The sequence below is a fragment of the Notolabrus celidotus genome, chromosome 7 (genome assembly GCF_009762535.1).
Source record: "Notolabrus celidotus isolate fNotCel1 chromosome 7, fNotCel1.pri, whole genome shotgun sequence".
In the NCBI taxonomy this organism is placed as follows: Eukaryota; Metazoa; Chordata; class Actinopteri; order Labriformes; family Labridae; genus Notolabrus; species Notolabrus celidotus.
The window spans coordinates 42,118-57,945 of NC_048278.1; the positions used below are offsets into that span (position 1 = coordinate 42,118).

Sequence of the window (15,828 nt, forward strand, 5' to 3'; positions counted from 1 at the left end):
ATGTTAGCAAATTTAAGTTTGAATGTGATGGAGAAATGTTAGAGATTGTACATGGCTTTAAATACCTTGGTGTCAACATGAATTACAATGGTGCATTTAAAAGTTCTGTTAAGGAGCTGCATAAGCAAGCTTCCCGGGCAATGTTTTCTATGTTTAGCAAATGCAGAAAGTTTGACCTGCCTGTAGACGCCACATTAGATTTATTTGACAAGCTTGTTATGCCGGTTATGTTGTATGCATGTGAAGTGTGGGGGTTTGAAAATATAGATCTACTGGAAAAGTTACACCTTAAATTTTTGAAGTATACCTTAAAAGTTAAAATGACAACCTGCAATAACATGGTGTATGGCGAGCTGGGAAGATACCCACTCTGTATTGCAGTTAACAAAAGAATGATTGGCTACTGGGGGAGGTTGATCACAGGTAAAGAAAGTAAGTTAAACCGTATTATGTATAATTATCTGCTTAACCTGCACAACACAGGTGCCTATGCATCACCATGGGTTTTAAAGGTTAAGCAGATACTGGATGACTGTGGCCTGTCTTACCTCTGGATCACACAGCAGTGTAACAACATTAACTGGCTTAGACGAACTGTTGAACAGAGGCTTAAAGATCAGTTTTTGCAAAAGTGGCAAGGTGAACTGGATAAAATGACATCATGTGATTTATATGTACAATTTAAACGAGATGTAAAACTAGAAAAATATTTGTTATTTGAAAACCAGAAGTATAGACAGGCTATTTGTAATTTTAGAACGAATAACACCAGGATTCCTAAGGTCACGGGAAGGTATAAAGGCCTGGATAGAAAACTGAGGATTTGTCATCTCTGTAATGATGATAGTGTAGGGGACGAGTACCATATTTTGTTTGAATGCAGGAACACAAGCATTCTGAATAATAGAGAGAGGTTCATACCCAGGTATTATTTTCAACGCCCCTCTGTGTTTAAATTAATTTTGCTTTTGAAATCAGATAAGCCAAAACTTATCTGTAAATTAGGAGCTTTTCTGAAGAATGTCCTTCCATTGTTTAAGTAAGATCTGTTGTACTTCAAACATGCCGTGTGCCATCATTATATTGTTTTGTTATTTGTAATTTATGTTCTGTGGCTCCATATCATGTGGTCATGGTCTGAGCATCAAATTCAAAATAATATGAAATGAAATGTAACTATGTAGGGAAATTCCCGATGGAATTGAAGGCAGCATGACGTGACGTCGCTGTGGGCGTGTCCTAGCTGAGCAGTCACAGCTGAGATTGTTCGGGCTGGTTTTGGAAAACTCTGGAAGTTTCTGCTCTCTTTATAAAGAAAAACCTTGGGGGTGAATATCTGACTAGACACGGGGGACGACTAAGGACGAATATTACTGAAGTTACTTATCAGAGAGCTTCAACGTCAACTAAACAGCCTGCTCCATGGGGAAAATGGGCAAAGACTACTACGACATTTTGGGAATTAAGAGAGGAGCATCGGAGGACGACATAAAGAAAGCATATCGCAAGCAGGCTTTACGCTATCACCCCGACAAGAACAAATCAGCAGGAGCAGAGGAGAAGTTCAAAGAGATAGCTGAAGCCTACGACGTCCTGAGTGACCCGAAGAAGAAGGACATCTACGACCGTTTTGGTGAAGATGGTAAGCTTCAATTCATGAGTCTCAGAAACGTTAAACATACACGCAGAGATAAGGTGACGTATCGACGTCAACATGAATGGAACAGCCGTTAAAGCTGTTCTCGTGTCATGGCGCTCCCTGCTCCCCCCTCTGCTGTCCTTCAGTTGCGGCTTGTTTCTGAGCCAGGAGAGGCGAGGATTTGCTGTGAGTGAGAAAACACACACTACATGCTTCTACTTGTTCACTTATAATAACCTTCATTTATAAAGGACACAGTAGAGTTGAGCTGGAGGGCTGTATATCTGACGTTAGTGGTGGAGTGGGGGGTGGATGTTTGAATGCTGTGTCACTGGAGACATTGTTTATTTTGATGCGTGGAAACATGACAGGTGGGGCGCTGTGACTGACGAGCTGTCCACTCACATACTTAACTTTATTGGCTTACCTGAATAACACAGACTTAATGATGATGACCGAATAAATCTCTGCCTACATTTGATATCTGACGTATGGAGATGTGAAGTTTTCCTAATATGGTGACCGGATGTGTTAAAGTGATGACATCATCTGGATCAAGAGGTCAGAGGTCAGATAGCATAGGCCTAATTTACTTTAAAGGCACTATGAGGAGTTTTTCACTAGCTGAGAAATCAGATGAAACCAACACTGATGCCCTGTATGAACCTCAAAAGCAAACAAAACCATAAACAACAACACTGATACTTCTCTGTTGTCATTTTTAATGCCTTAAAACCACTCAGAGGGGGGGGTGTCAGACCATGATGACATTTGGCTTTAAAACACCCCTTTCAGCTATTTTAATGGCAAATAATCACATTGAGTGATTACATCTGGCTGTTAAAAGACAGCAGGGTGAGGTTTTTGTTGAAAACACTACTTTTGCATGTACAGAACAAGAGATAAGAGGTATCCCTTTGTCCACAATGGGGTGCCAAATTTGATATAAATCAAAAGTTCCTCACAGCAGCTTTAAGTATTAATCAAGCGGCAACCTCGGGTCTCAAAATATGAAGCACATGTGGAAGGGTTATAAACTGCAATTTATCGATTGTCTGCTTGAGGCTGGCTCCGGAAACACCAGAAACCACATACACACCCATTCAAAGAAGACGATCTTTACAGCAGAAATAAACATGTTTACAGCCTGGTTCAAAAAACGGCTTAAGTCTACATAGCTAATTTCTCTATTGGGACACACTGTACGAGGGGGGATTTTTTCTCACGAGACGGTTCAGAAGATATTAAGATTATGAGTTTTTGCCCAAATAAGGACATGACTGACTTGACTGACAGGCGGGAACACATAGCTGTTGGCTAGGAGGCTCAAGCTCCACCTCTTTATGTCACACTTTGACTGGTTGAGTTCAGCATTACCAATATGACTCCTGCCGACGATTGGTTTCAATACAGCGCTCAGAAACAGATGGGTGACGTCACGGATACTACGTCCAGATTTTATGCAATCTATGGTATCAATGTAGGTTTGAATTGAACCTTAAAGTTCCTGTGAGGGACTTTCTGTTTGTGTTGACTTTGGCGCCTCCTGTGGACAAAGTGATACCTCATATATCTTCTCTGATTTTACTACTACTATGTTACCAAGTAGTAGGGATGTCCCGATCCCAATCTCAACTATCGGATCAGAGCCGATCCGGACGTTTTTTAATTTATCGGTGATCGACATTTGACCCGATCATCTCATCCGATCATTTACATTCACTGTCACTGAACACAATTTGCAGCTGGAGGCTAATACGAGAGTGTAATTGAGCATTCTGAGTTCACTTAATTTAATAAACGAAACATTGATGTAGAACTCAAGCTATGTTTTAAACGTTATTGTAGAACTCAAATGTGCACCGCCCAGGAGAGCAACTCGCTCGGCTGGTGGTGAAGCTTTCAGCGGAGTGTCTGCCCCCTGGTGGCTGGCTGCAATATAGGTCAAAAAATCTGTCTCCCCATTCATTTGAATGGGGGAGCAGTCAAACTTTAAAAAATAAATACACGTCGTACTAATGTTTCTCACATCCATATGCTGTGGTGATATGTAGTTAGTATTTGAGTGTTTTGTGTTCAAGACCTCTTTTTCCTGAAAAGTTTCTTTTTCGTTAGTTATTAGAGTTTAAAAAACGGGGTTTTACTTCCGGGTTTCCTTTGATTCACAGCCGCCGTAGAGGGAAACTTCAAAACCTCCATTTTTATTTACAGTCTATGGCACCGCCAGACACTGCACAGAAAAAACACCTGCTCTACCCACCCTACGGTAACTCTGCAGGGACATATGGTTCAAAAAGGCGAACACATAAACCAAACACAGGACAGTGTGTTACATTAGCATTAGCAATCTCGTGGCTAGCGGCAGCTGCCATTCTCTATACCGGCATGTCGCTCCGTAGCTATTGGCATAGAACCGTGTTTTTGATCATGCTGTCACTCCGAATATTTACGTTCTCCGTCTAAGCCGGATGCTGTTGTTGTGAATCATGCACGGTCTCGTGAGTTGCGTTCAGTGCAGCCTCGGATTTAGGTGTACTGTAATGAAGCACACCAGTTTCGTGGGTCTCATACAGCATAGCTTGTAGCTGGCTAGCTGGATCAAGTTGAATGGAGTAAACATAAGATGTATTTTAGTTATTTTTAATTTCTTATTTTTGTAAAAAAACAAACAAACAGTGGGCAGCTCAACTCTCTTACCTCTTGTGCAACTATTATCTAGGCAAACACAAGTATCGGATCGGGTCTCTATATCGGCAAATATTCAATATTAAAAATCGGGATCGGGGGCCGAACAAGCTGATCGGGACATCCCTACTAAATAGTGTTTATTAACAACAATCTCATCCTGCTTTGTTTTAACAGAAATCTCTCTATAGCATCACCTGACACCTACCCCCTCACAGCGGATACAGCCATTAAAAAGCACTATATAGAAATTGTACATCTTTGCACTCATGGTCTTGTTTGCTATTGTAGGTCATGAAGAGGCATCACTGTGAACTACTGTCTGTTTTATAACCAGTCAAAGAATCCTCACAAGAGCTTTAAGTTGAAAATGTAGTATGAACTACTTAGACAACAACAGAATGAAATATTAACACAAGTTTAAATCCCATAATACTCCTTTTTTTACTCACGTTGGTACTGCAGCTGCTCTTACACAGTATATACTCTGCATTTAGCATCCACACAGTTAGCACACACTACTTTGTCACTTCATTTAACCTAACCTTTGACCTCCTGCAGATGAAAAATGGCCGCCTCCCAGATGCTTAATAACTTGCACTCTGCATCAAATTGTGGATCAGTTGAAAAAGCAAGCTAACTTTAAATACTGTAAAATGCAGCTAGGTGTTAAACGTACATCCTGGGCTTCAGTTTTCTAATATATATGAAACTCTAATAAATATTTGAATACTTATTAGTATGGATGTATGAGCTTGTGTCTTTGTAATGTATTTCTCATGATTGTTTCATTGATAAGAACAACTCTACACAAAAAGGCTGCTGAGTAATTCTCCAGCAACCACCAGAACAGCTGCTGCAGTCATATTTAGGAGGTTTGTGCCACATTTTTCATGGTGGGGTGTGTACACAAGGGAGAGAGAGAGAGAGAGAGAGAGAGAGAGAGAGAGAGAGAGAGAGAGAGAGAGAGAGAGAGAGAGAGAGAGAGAGAGAGAGAGAGAGAGAGAGAGAGAGAGAGAGAGAGAGAGAGAGAGGGGTGAAGAACAAGTTTCCGTCTGTCTTTCTTGGTATGACCAGATAACTATTAAAATATTGCGCAATTGTTATGATTTGTGGTCAGCATTTAGTATGAAGACAGCTCCATAAATACGGTAAAGAGAAAAGTTGAACTTCTGTTAAGTCTTTACTTCGATGAATCACAGAACAAAACCTAAACATCACAAACTGTCCTGACTTCTGAAGATGATTATTCTACCACAGACAAACTGAAGAGCCTTTACATCGTACCAGCTTATTCTATTATCATTGTCTGGTGTAATCATGTCAGTGTTTTCGATAACCGGCCTAAACCAGTTTTCACACACACATCGTATCAGTCCTTATCTCTAGAACTGGAGGAGCTGAATCTCCATGCTCTAAATTGACCATAAAAACCATGGAGTCTCCTTTCCTTACTTAACCATGGCAAAACAATGACCATACATTTATGAATAGTGAATTTATTTACTTTGACACCTTTATTTATTATTATATTATTAAAAAGAATAAAATAGCTTATATTAAAGCTCCACTGAGGAGTTTTTACGTGGTTCCAAAACAAACTGAAATTAACAACGAGGCCTCTTTATGATCCACAGAAGCAAACAATACTGTTATCTAAAGGATTAACAATTCCTGTTTCGTAATTTCTGATTCCTGCAAACGCTGCGAGAGGGTAGGAGTCAGACAAGGCGACTTACAACACAGCGGAGAAAAGCTGTTTTTAAAAAGATAAATATTCACAATGAGAGTTTTGAGTGTAATAAGAAAGCAAGATATAATTATTTTGTTGATAAATACAATTTATACATTCACAGGGGAAGTTTATTAAATAGATAAGAGGTATCTCTTTGGCCACAGGGGACGCCAAAATCAACACAAACATGGTGCATTGTTTGGCTACCAGTTCAAGCATATGTCGACTTCTGGCCTCGACCATTAGCTGCATGTCCTCCCCCACTCTCTACTCCCCACATTTCTTGTCTCTCTTGATCTTTCTTATCCAATAAAGGCCCCCCCAAAAAATCTAAATAAACATTAAGTTCCTCACAGGAGCTTTAAGGTTTATAGGAGACGTGACAACTAAACCCTCACTAGTCAGCATCAGAATTACTAGTGGGTTAAACAAATCAGTAATATTTTATAAACCTTGGCCCAAAATGCTCGTCATATGCTGTGTCTAAGCTGTAGTGCAGCCACCTGCCACTAGTTGGGGCTACTGCCACATTGCTATCATGCTCTACTCAAATGTAAACAAACTGAGAACAGATGAGGTCTTGTTGCTCGATGCATTGTAGCAGTATGTTGGTCTAAAAAATTGAGATAAAGTTGAGTCTGGTTGAACTGACGTATTACCATTGGACCATCAGAGCAATGCGTCACCGGCACAGGTTATTTACCTGTGCAGAGGACCACACTCAGTAAACCATTGGACATGGTTCCTCCGTAGACTGTGAGATTATGTTTAGCTGCGTTGAATAACTTTATTCGGTTATTCAGAATTCAAATTTCCATTCAAACAACCAGGAAGTGAGTTGAACATCCCTGATACGAAGGTCTTTGTGAGTTGTACCAAAGTTAAAGGACCTCCCCCTTTATTGATTAGCAGATACACGGCACAGAACAAACATTCAGTATTCTTTTTAAGGACAAAAGTATGAATTATTTGTTTCCCTCATTCAGGTCTGAAAGGCGGAGGACCCCCAGGTGGTGGTGGTGGTGGTGGTGGTGATGGCCCTGGCACCTTTAGCTACACCTTCCAAGGAGACCCTCATGCCATCTTTGAAGAGTTCTTCGGCGGGCGTAACCCCTTCGGACAGTTCTTCGGGGGCCGTAATGGAGCCATGGATGAGGACATGGACACCGAAGACCCTTTTGCTCGCTTTGGGATGGGGGCCGCTGGAATGGGCGGGTTCCCTCGCGGCTTCAACCCTGGTATGGGAGGAATGGGAGGAATGGGAGGAATGGGCGGCCACAGCAGCGTTGTGAGGAAGCCTCAGGATCCCCCTGTAGTTCATGACCTCCGGGTGAGCCTGGAAGAGGTTTTGTCAGGCTGTATCAAGAAGATGAAGATCTCACGTAAGAGGCTGAACCCTGACAGGCGGTCTGTAAGGTCAGAGGAAAAGATCCTGGAGGTGCAGATTAAGAAGGGGTGGAAAGAAGGAACAAAAATCACGTTTCCCAAAGAGGGGGATGAGACGCCAACAAACATTCCAGCTGACGTTGTCTTTGTGTTGAAAGACAAACCACATGCGGTTTTCAAACGTGAAGGCTCAGACATCATTTACACAGCAAAGATCTCACTCAGAGACGTAAGTTAAGATCACGCTTCTTTTTATTGTTGAAGAAAACAGGTAAAGAAAAACTAAGATGTATCTGTGTGCAGACCCTGATTCATGATTTTCCTCATTTATTTTCCAGGCCTTGTGTGGCTGTTCAATCAACGCTCCCACGCTGGAGGGCAGAGAGCTGACGGTGACATCAACAGATATTGTGCAGCCAGGGATGAAGCGGCGCATCAGCGGCGAGGGCCTTCCTTATCCCAAACGCCCCGATCGACGAGGCGACCTCATAGTGGAGTACGAGGTGAAGTTTCCAGAGAGGCTCAGTCAGAGCGCCCGGGACACCATCGCTCAGGTCCTCCCGAGATCTTAGAGGACATCAACAAGACTTTTCAAATATCATCCAAGCTGCCAGCTGTCCTTGCTTCAATCATCACATGGACGTTGATGTGGAGTTTCACACGCCAAAGAAGAGACGGCAGACTCATCAGGTGGATTCGCTGCATGTACGCTGTCATCCAAAGTGTTAAAGTGTACCCTGAAAAATGCTTAAGATGGATAACTGCAGGACTGTACAGGGGTTATTGTAAATATCAAGCTTTATAAGATTATATTTTGGTCAAATATATGTATTATTATTATTGAACATAAGGAATGCTGCACTTTTCTGGGAGAGATGTTGGTTTCTATTCAAAGTTTACGCACTTCAAAATGATGGATTCACAAATTTCTATTATGAGGAACCTTTTCTTTTCTGATGTGGAGGAAGATGTTATGTTTGGTTTTGAATGATTGGATTTGTAATCATGCAGAAAAGAGATTAAAACGGTGCTCCAAAAACTGAATGGCCTCAATGTTTTTCACTAAACATGTTCTTCAGAGTCAGAGAGGCTGAAAGAGTGGAGCTACAGGACTTTGGAAAGCCTTGTTTCATTCACAGGAAGTTGTTTTTTAAAAGCACATTCACTTTTCTCTATAGGGGGAAATCTGCTGTTTCTCCACACCAGCTTTCTCCATCATTTCAATCAATCAATCAATCATTTCAATCAATCAATCAATCGATTTTTATTTGTATAGCGCCAAATCACAACAAATGTTCTCCTCAGACTCTTTCCAAACAGAGCAGGTCTAGACCGTATTCTATGTTCTATTATTAACAAAGACCCAACATCAAGACAGGATAAGATCCAGTCCCATCTTACAGACAGGACTCAGTCTGATCTCATCTTAATCCACCATGAGCAGAGCACTTTGCAGCATTTAGCAAGTTACAGTGGCAAGGACAAACTTCCTTTAACAGGCAGAAACCTCCAGCAGGGACCGACTCATGTTAGACACTCATCTGCTGAGACCGAGTTGGAGAGAGGGATAGAGGGAGATGAAGAGAGAGAGAGATGATAGTGATCATTTATAGTGTTATGTGTCAAATAAGTTCCTCTTACCTTGCACAAGTCAACAGTGTAATATGTTTCTATCTGTTCTTTCTAGTACAACATAGTTTGGTTGGATTATAACATAGTTTGGTTGGATTATCGCAGAAAAATTCAACATTTTAAAACATAAGATATCTTTTTTTTCCGTCAAAGAGCTAGATGAGGAGTTAAGAACCTCTTTAGTTCAGAAAGTAACTTGAATTCACAGGAGTTTATGTTGTAGTATGCATCAAGACAAGAAATGAGAGAAAGGGACCAATGAAGGCAAGCAGTTTTATTTTTTACACCTCCTAGTGGTCTCTGCCTGGTACTGCTTTGTTGCAACATGTCCAGTACCTGTTGGTTTGAAATACCTGCATGCCTGCTCGGTTTTATGTCAGAAACTCTTCCACCCAGAAGGCCTCTGGTTGGGTAAACTCTTCTTGGAGTTACCCAATTGTGTGTGGTGTACTATGATGACAGGCATGGACATAAAAATCCAACCAAGTGTAAGTTTCATACCAAGATCTGAAACTGACACCAACGTAAAACTGTGACCTCATTCTCTCTGGGTCTGGACTGTAAAACTTTAAAGGTCTGTCAGAAGATAATAGTTTGGGGCAAGGCTGTGAGTCAACATACTTTCTGGTATAATACATTGTCCTTGAACATGCATGTTGGCCTTGTATTTGAAGGATCCCCTACAGAAAGACTTTGAAGGCAACAACAGCACAACTTTACTGACCAATCACATGACAGTGAGTCAGGACTACTCAAAACACCCTGTGGGAAGAAAAACATCATAAACATGTATGCTAATGTGTTAGCAAGCTAATACAGTCCTATCCCCTCTCAAAGCTAACTTGGTTTTATAGTAAGTATAGTTTGATATGTCAATTTTGAATTCAGTAAATTTCCTTTAGATATCAGTATAAAGTCATGACTCATGATTGTTTATTTCTTGTAATCCTGATAAAAAGAGGAGGACATTGTAGTTAAAGGAAGGATATAGATATCATATAAATAATTCTGGGGAAGGCCTTTCCAATAAATATACACTACAAATAAAATATACTGTCTCAGCAGATGAGTGTCTAGCATGAGTCTGGTCCTGCTAGAGGTTTCTGCCTGTTAAAGGAAGTTTGTCCTTGCCGCTGTAACTTCCTAAATGTCAAGATGAAAGGGAGTGGGATGCAATTGTAGACCCGGGAGGAATTCTTAAAGTTTTTTCAAACGGATTAACCACTAAAATTCGCAAGCGATCAAATGGATGGGTAAAAAACAAAAGCTAAAAAAAGGTCCAAACAGAGAAGTTCCTTTGAGTAAACAAAGCTTTACAAAGATAAAGAAAAAACTAAATCACTGCTGCCAAGCAACTGACAGAATACCAAAGTATCTGGATGACCCTAGAGAAGTCCTTCACACAAACTCAGAGGATACTAGGGACACCTTAAATGAGAACTAAAAGACTGGGGTATACAAGAACAATCTTCTCATGAGGACAAGAGAGGGGGTCAGATTGCTAGAGAGGTTTTGTGATTCTCACACAATGTAAAGAACATGCAAGCGATCCACTCACTAACTCAGAGGGAGCATTAATGAGTCAGCACAGGGTCCTGGAGTCCAAGAGTATATATATGCTTCCCACACCTGCCCCAAATCAGGGGCAATCAGGCACACACACCTGACTCTGCTCTGGGATGATTCCTTCACAAAGACACAATTGAGTGGCCAAAATGAGTTTGCTTCACAGCTACATGCTGCAAAGTGCTCTGCTCATGGTGGATTAAGATGAGATCAGACTGAGTCCTGTCTGTAAGATGGGACTGGATCTTATCCGGTCTTGATGTTGGGTCTTTGTTAATAATAGAACAAAGAGTACAGTCTAGACCTGCTCTGTTTGGAAAGAGTCTGAGGAGAACATTTGTTGAGATTTGGCGCTATATAAATAAAGATTGATTGATCGATGATTGAATAAAAAGCATGGGATTCAGTCCTCACCTTACATGGATAAATTACCTGCAGTCATTTTAGAGAAAATGTGTTGGGTTGTAACCATTGATTGTATATTTATATGGATGGCGCACCTCCATCTCCTCCAGTTGTAAAAAAGTGACAATAAAATATATTTTCTCTGGCTGCTGCTCCTTTAAAAAGCTGCAAAAGTCACATATGCCAACAGAACTACCAATCATCAAGTTACATCCTCTCTTTGTAGTATCCAATATGAAAATATACTGTAACCAGCCACTAGGGGAGCTCTAAATATTTCAGCTTCACTTTAGGAGAGCTGTTGTGAAGTCCATGTTTCTATACATTTTATTGTACATAGATGAAGTCTGAGGTGACACTCGTCCTGAAATGAAGCATGGATGAAGGGTTAGGTCTTCAGGGTGACTTAAGGTGAACTTTAGTTCACAGTAGAAAACAAGATTAGTGAAATATAATCAGCGTGTCACTGGTGAATCTTTCTTTATCTTGCATCCCTCAGGTTTGTACCCATGATATGATCAGCAGACTGCTTGATGTGTTTGCTGAACTAAATGCTCTAACACTGTGGAGTGTGTAGCCGGCTGCATCACAGTCATGAGCTGGTCCTCTAAAGCAGTCAGTTCAGAGGGGGGTTGGAGAGCTACAGCATACTGTGTATTCTCTGTTTGGAAAACTGTAGCTAAAGAAGCATTGCAAACCAGAATCATGCCCATTTTCTGTTCACACAAGTTGAAGAAGGCTGCAGCTACCATTTGCTGACATCACAATCTGCACATTACAGGCACAATTTGTATGGCACTTAACTCGTGTAATGTGATGAAGACTTCAGATAATTTTTGGATCTTGTAGGACACAATTCTTCTCACTTGGTTTCTCTTCAACTTGGATGAAAGATGAAGATTCCTTGTGTTGTCTTGTTTTGCTGCTTTGCAGGTTAGTGGTGATACTTAAACTTTAAAACAGTCATATCAGTATTATATTTGTGAATGTATTGTTATGAATTGATTAGAAGTAATGCAAATCAGAAGATTTAATCTGTACGATGGTAAATGACTGCTGAATAAATTGATTAAAACAGATTTATTGATTAGCTGCACTTTTAATATTTGGGCTTTTGTGAAAAAAGAGTGGCGCCTGAAGTCATGCTGGTTGTCTCCAACAGTCCCTTAAACTTCTTAAATAGTTACATAGCAGTTGTGTGATATGTTGTTGTAATTAAATAGCCAAAATGACAACTAGAGTAAAGCGTTTGTCTGAAAAGACTGTTGTTTTGCATGCTGCAAGTACCAGTGGCAGCCACTTTTTAAATTTGTAACACCTTGTTTCTAACAGAAAATATGTTAGCTGTGTTAAAAAGGGAATGGTTGTATGCCATTCCCCTCCCTTTGTCTATTCTTTTAAATGAAGAAAATGCTGAAATGCTTTGAATTGAATTTAAACAGGGACTGTCAACCTGTCTCTGCAGAATTATTAGACAACATAGCAACTACTTAAATGACATACACTCATCAATAACATTGGGTGAATTGGAGTTTAAGGCCACAATGAAAACTATTTAAATAGTACAGTGTTTGTTGCACATAAAACACCAGCTGAATAAATGTAATGGGAAAAATAGCTAATTTAAAATATGTATAATTAAATATCAAGTTTTGTTGGAAAAACTTCACTGATAACTAAGCTTTTAAACCATTAGTACTACAAAACCATCATCAATATAATAATATACACTACCCGTCAAAAGTTTGGACACACCTTCTCATTCAATGGTTTTCATTTATTTTAATTATTTTCAACATTGTAGATTAATACTGAAGACATCAAAACTATGAAATAATCTGGTTTTGCCATAATCTGGATTACAACAGTAGTCAAATAGGGCTATCCATTGTGTACTAACCCTACCTCTGAACAACACAACTGATGGTCTCAAACACATTCAGAAGGCAAGTCATTCTACAAATGAACTCTTGACAAGGTTCATGTTAATTAGAAACCATTCCAGGAGACCACTTCATGAAGCAGACTGAGAGAATACCAAGAGTGTGCAAAGCTGTCATGAAGGAAAAAGGGGGCTACTTTACAGAATCTAAAATATAAAACAGATTCTGCTTTGTTTAACACTTTTCTGTTCATTCAATAATTCCATATATGTTCTTTCATAGTTTTGATGTCTTCAGTATTAATCTACAGTGTTTACAATAATTACAATAAATACAAATCCTTGAATGAGAAGGTGTTTTCAAACTTTTGACAGGTAGTATATATCATAAGAAAATTGAATGAAATTACAGTGAGTGAACAATCTGACAACGTGAAAGGTGTCAGCATTTTCCCCTGTATAAGCATCTTATTTCAGCTTTACATCAATGATTAGTCCATTAACCTGTCGTATTTTTAGCTCTAGTTCACTCCCACAGTCTCATTAGTGTCACTTTTAGTACACAGCAGACACCAGTTTAAAATAACTGAAGACTCACCAAACACTATACAAAAACAGAGCGACTGAGACTGAATACAGACTTATTTGTCTCCAGAAACAAGTGGCAGATGATTAATTGCTGAGTGCATTAATTAAAGAATTCTAATAGTTAATCTCATTTTTACTTGCATGTAGGAAATTCCATTCTTTTGCATTTCAGAACAATTTTGAAATCCATGTTAATAATGTAAGGCATTGTTCACCAGGTTCTTGATTTAGGAATCAAATGAAAGTTAGGAAATGCACTTTATGATCTTGACTTTTAGACTTATGCCCAATGCACTGCTGCACAAGTGTGATTGCTAATTCAGTGAAATACAGAGTGTGTTTTCATTTTCTTAAAGTCAGGACGAGTCAACTTTATTTATATAGCACATTTAAAACAACCAGTGTTGGCCAAAGAGCTGATTGGCGGAGTAAGTGAACAGATTCCCATGACCCTTAAACAACCCTACGAGGCTGGAGAGGTGAAGACAGAAACTGCAGTGTTCTCCTTTTGTGAGGAGGTGTAGCCACCTCTTCAGCCCCCTGGTATAAATTCTCCCAGGAGTGCTGATTAGTGAGATAACTGATCCCTCTTTCTGAGATTAGAAGCCAAATATACCGCCAGACATTTCACAGGCACTGTCTCAGACCTACAAGTGTCTCACCACTATCATCTCTCTCTCTCTTATTCTCCTCTATCCCTCTTTCCAACCCAAACTCGAACCAGGCAGATGGCTGTCTAACATGAGTCTGGTTCTGCTCGAGGTTTCTGCCTGTTAAAAATAAGTTTTTCACATATAAACTTGGAGACCGTATTGACGGCTGCCACAGCCAGATGCTTGAGGTCACCCTGACAACTCATGAAGGTTTAACAGGCCTGCTCTATGTTCCAATCAAACACAACAACAAACAACAACACCTCAGTTAGATCAGGCAGGACGTTTCTCCTGTGCACATACTATCACGTTTCTTAATTCTTGAAAACACAGCTTTTAAGTCCCAATCAGTCTAATTGAATTTCTTGGCAGAACCCTTTCTCGGCTCTGTACTGAGCTACAGTTTGGTGCAAACAACAAGCAGAGCCTTTTTCTCTGACCCTTGAGAGAGAAGACTCTCTTTCCTCGAGGGAGAGTTTCATTAGAAGAGGTCATGTCATTGTTTCTCAAAGTGTTTGTTGCCCTAAAGTGGCCGAACTAATCCGTTTTTACAGCTGAGTTTGAAAAAGAGAACAAACCATGCATATTACAAAGATGATGTGATTAATTCATTAATTCTGTGAATATCACTTCACAGAAGCCGTCACATCACAGCAGACATGTGAAATCCTAAAATAAATCTAATGTTTAGCTTTGAAGCACATCCAGAAGGTTTGTACAGATGACAGGCTGGGGTTGTTTTGTTTAAACCGTTCAAAATTAGAATATGCTCTGTATGTCTTGTGATCCCTCTTCACTTGTTTAAACATATATATGTCTATATATAAGGCCATAAATATCACATGAGCATACGCACACAATTCCTTGCCAACCCCCTCCTCCATGTCCTCTCAAAGCTTCCACTGTTCCTCCTGGATCTCCACCCTCCATCACCGCCCTGACGGAGGCAGAGACTCCACCCCTAGGCAGATTTCCATCCAGCACTGAACCTTCACCAGCAGCATCAACAGCGTTTACTACAGAGGTGAAGACAACCCAGCAAGCAGCAACCAAACTCAAAGGTAACTCTTTAGATGCTGCGCTCCAACAGCACGCCTCAAAACTCACCGTAAAGGGTGGTTTGATTTTAAAGTGGGGTTGTTGGAAGTACTGGTTGTTTTGAAGTGTATAACCCATGGGGGATCCTGGCCTAGTCGGCCCCAAACCTCTGCTGATGGGGTCAACTCCGTCATGTCATTTAGCTCATTTTAAGAAACTCCAACCTGTACACCGTTCTCAGAGTAAAGCCTGGTTTATGTCAAATCAACGCCATAGCCTACGCCGTAGGTCGGCTTAGCTCTTTTTTGCCTACAACTGTAGCGTCCATGACAAGAGGTATTGATGCATTGCAAGCTATGGTTTGCGTCCAGTTGTTGTGCTTCATTCAACTGATTTGACACCTTTTGCAGGAAGTAGTCAAAGCGTGGCCCTTGTCTCTGATGAATTCCCCTGATGAATCCTCAGCCCCAAATGATGATGAGTGATGCTGCTTTCCTCCACCTACAGGCACATATTTGCAGTTTAAGGCCCGCTGCTGCAGATTTTGCTATGAATGTTCCTGTGGTGCTCGCTTGGTCTGTGCTTTTGCTGCTCATAGTCATTTCCAATCCAAGGTCCG

The 15,828-nt window shown here is 40.4% G+C and overlaps 1 protein-coding gene across 1 annotated transcript; it reads left to right on the plus strand.

Annotated features, from left to right (window-relative positions):
* The first annotated feature begins 1,216 nt into the window (after positions 1-1,216).
* Positions 1,217-8,489, plus strand: dnajb1b (DnaJ heat shock protein family (Hsp40) member B1b). The gene is made up of 3 exons (XM_034688918.1): positions 1,217-1,642; positions 7,046-7,674; positions 7,784-8,489. The coding sequence occupies exons 1-3, from the start codon at positions 1,423-1,425 to the stop codon at positions 8,015-8,017; spliced, it is 1,083 nt and encodes a 360-aa protein (XP_034544809.1). The 5' UTR covers positions 1,217-1,422; the 3' UTR covers positions 8,018-8,489.
* Positions 8,490-15,828: the final 7,339 nt, after the last annotated feature.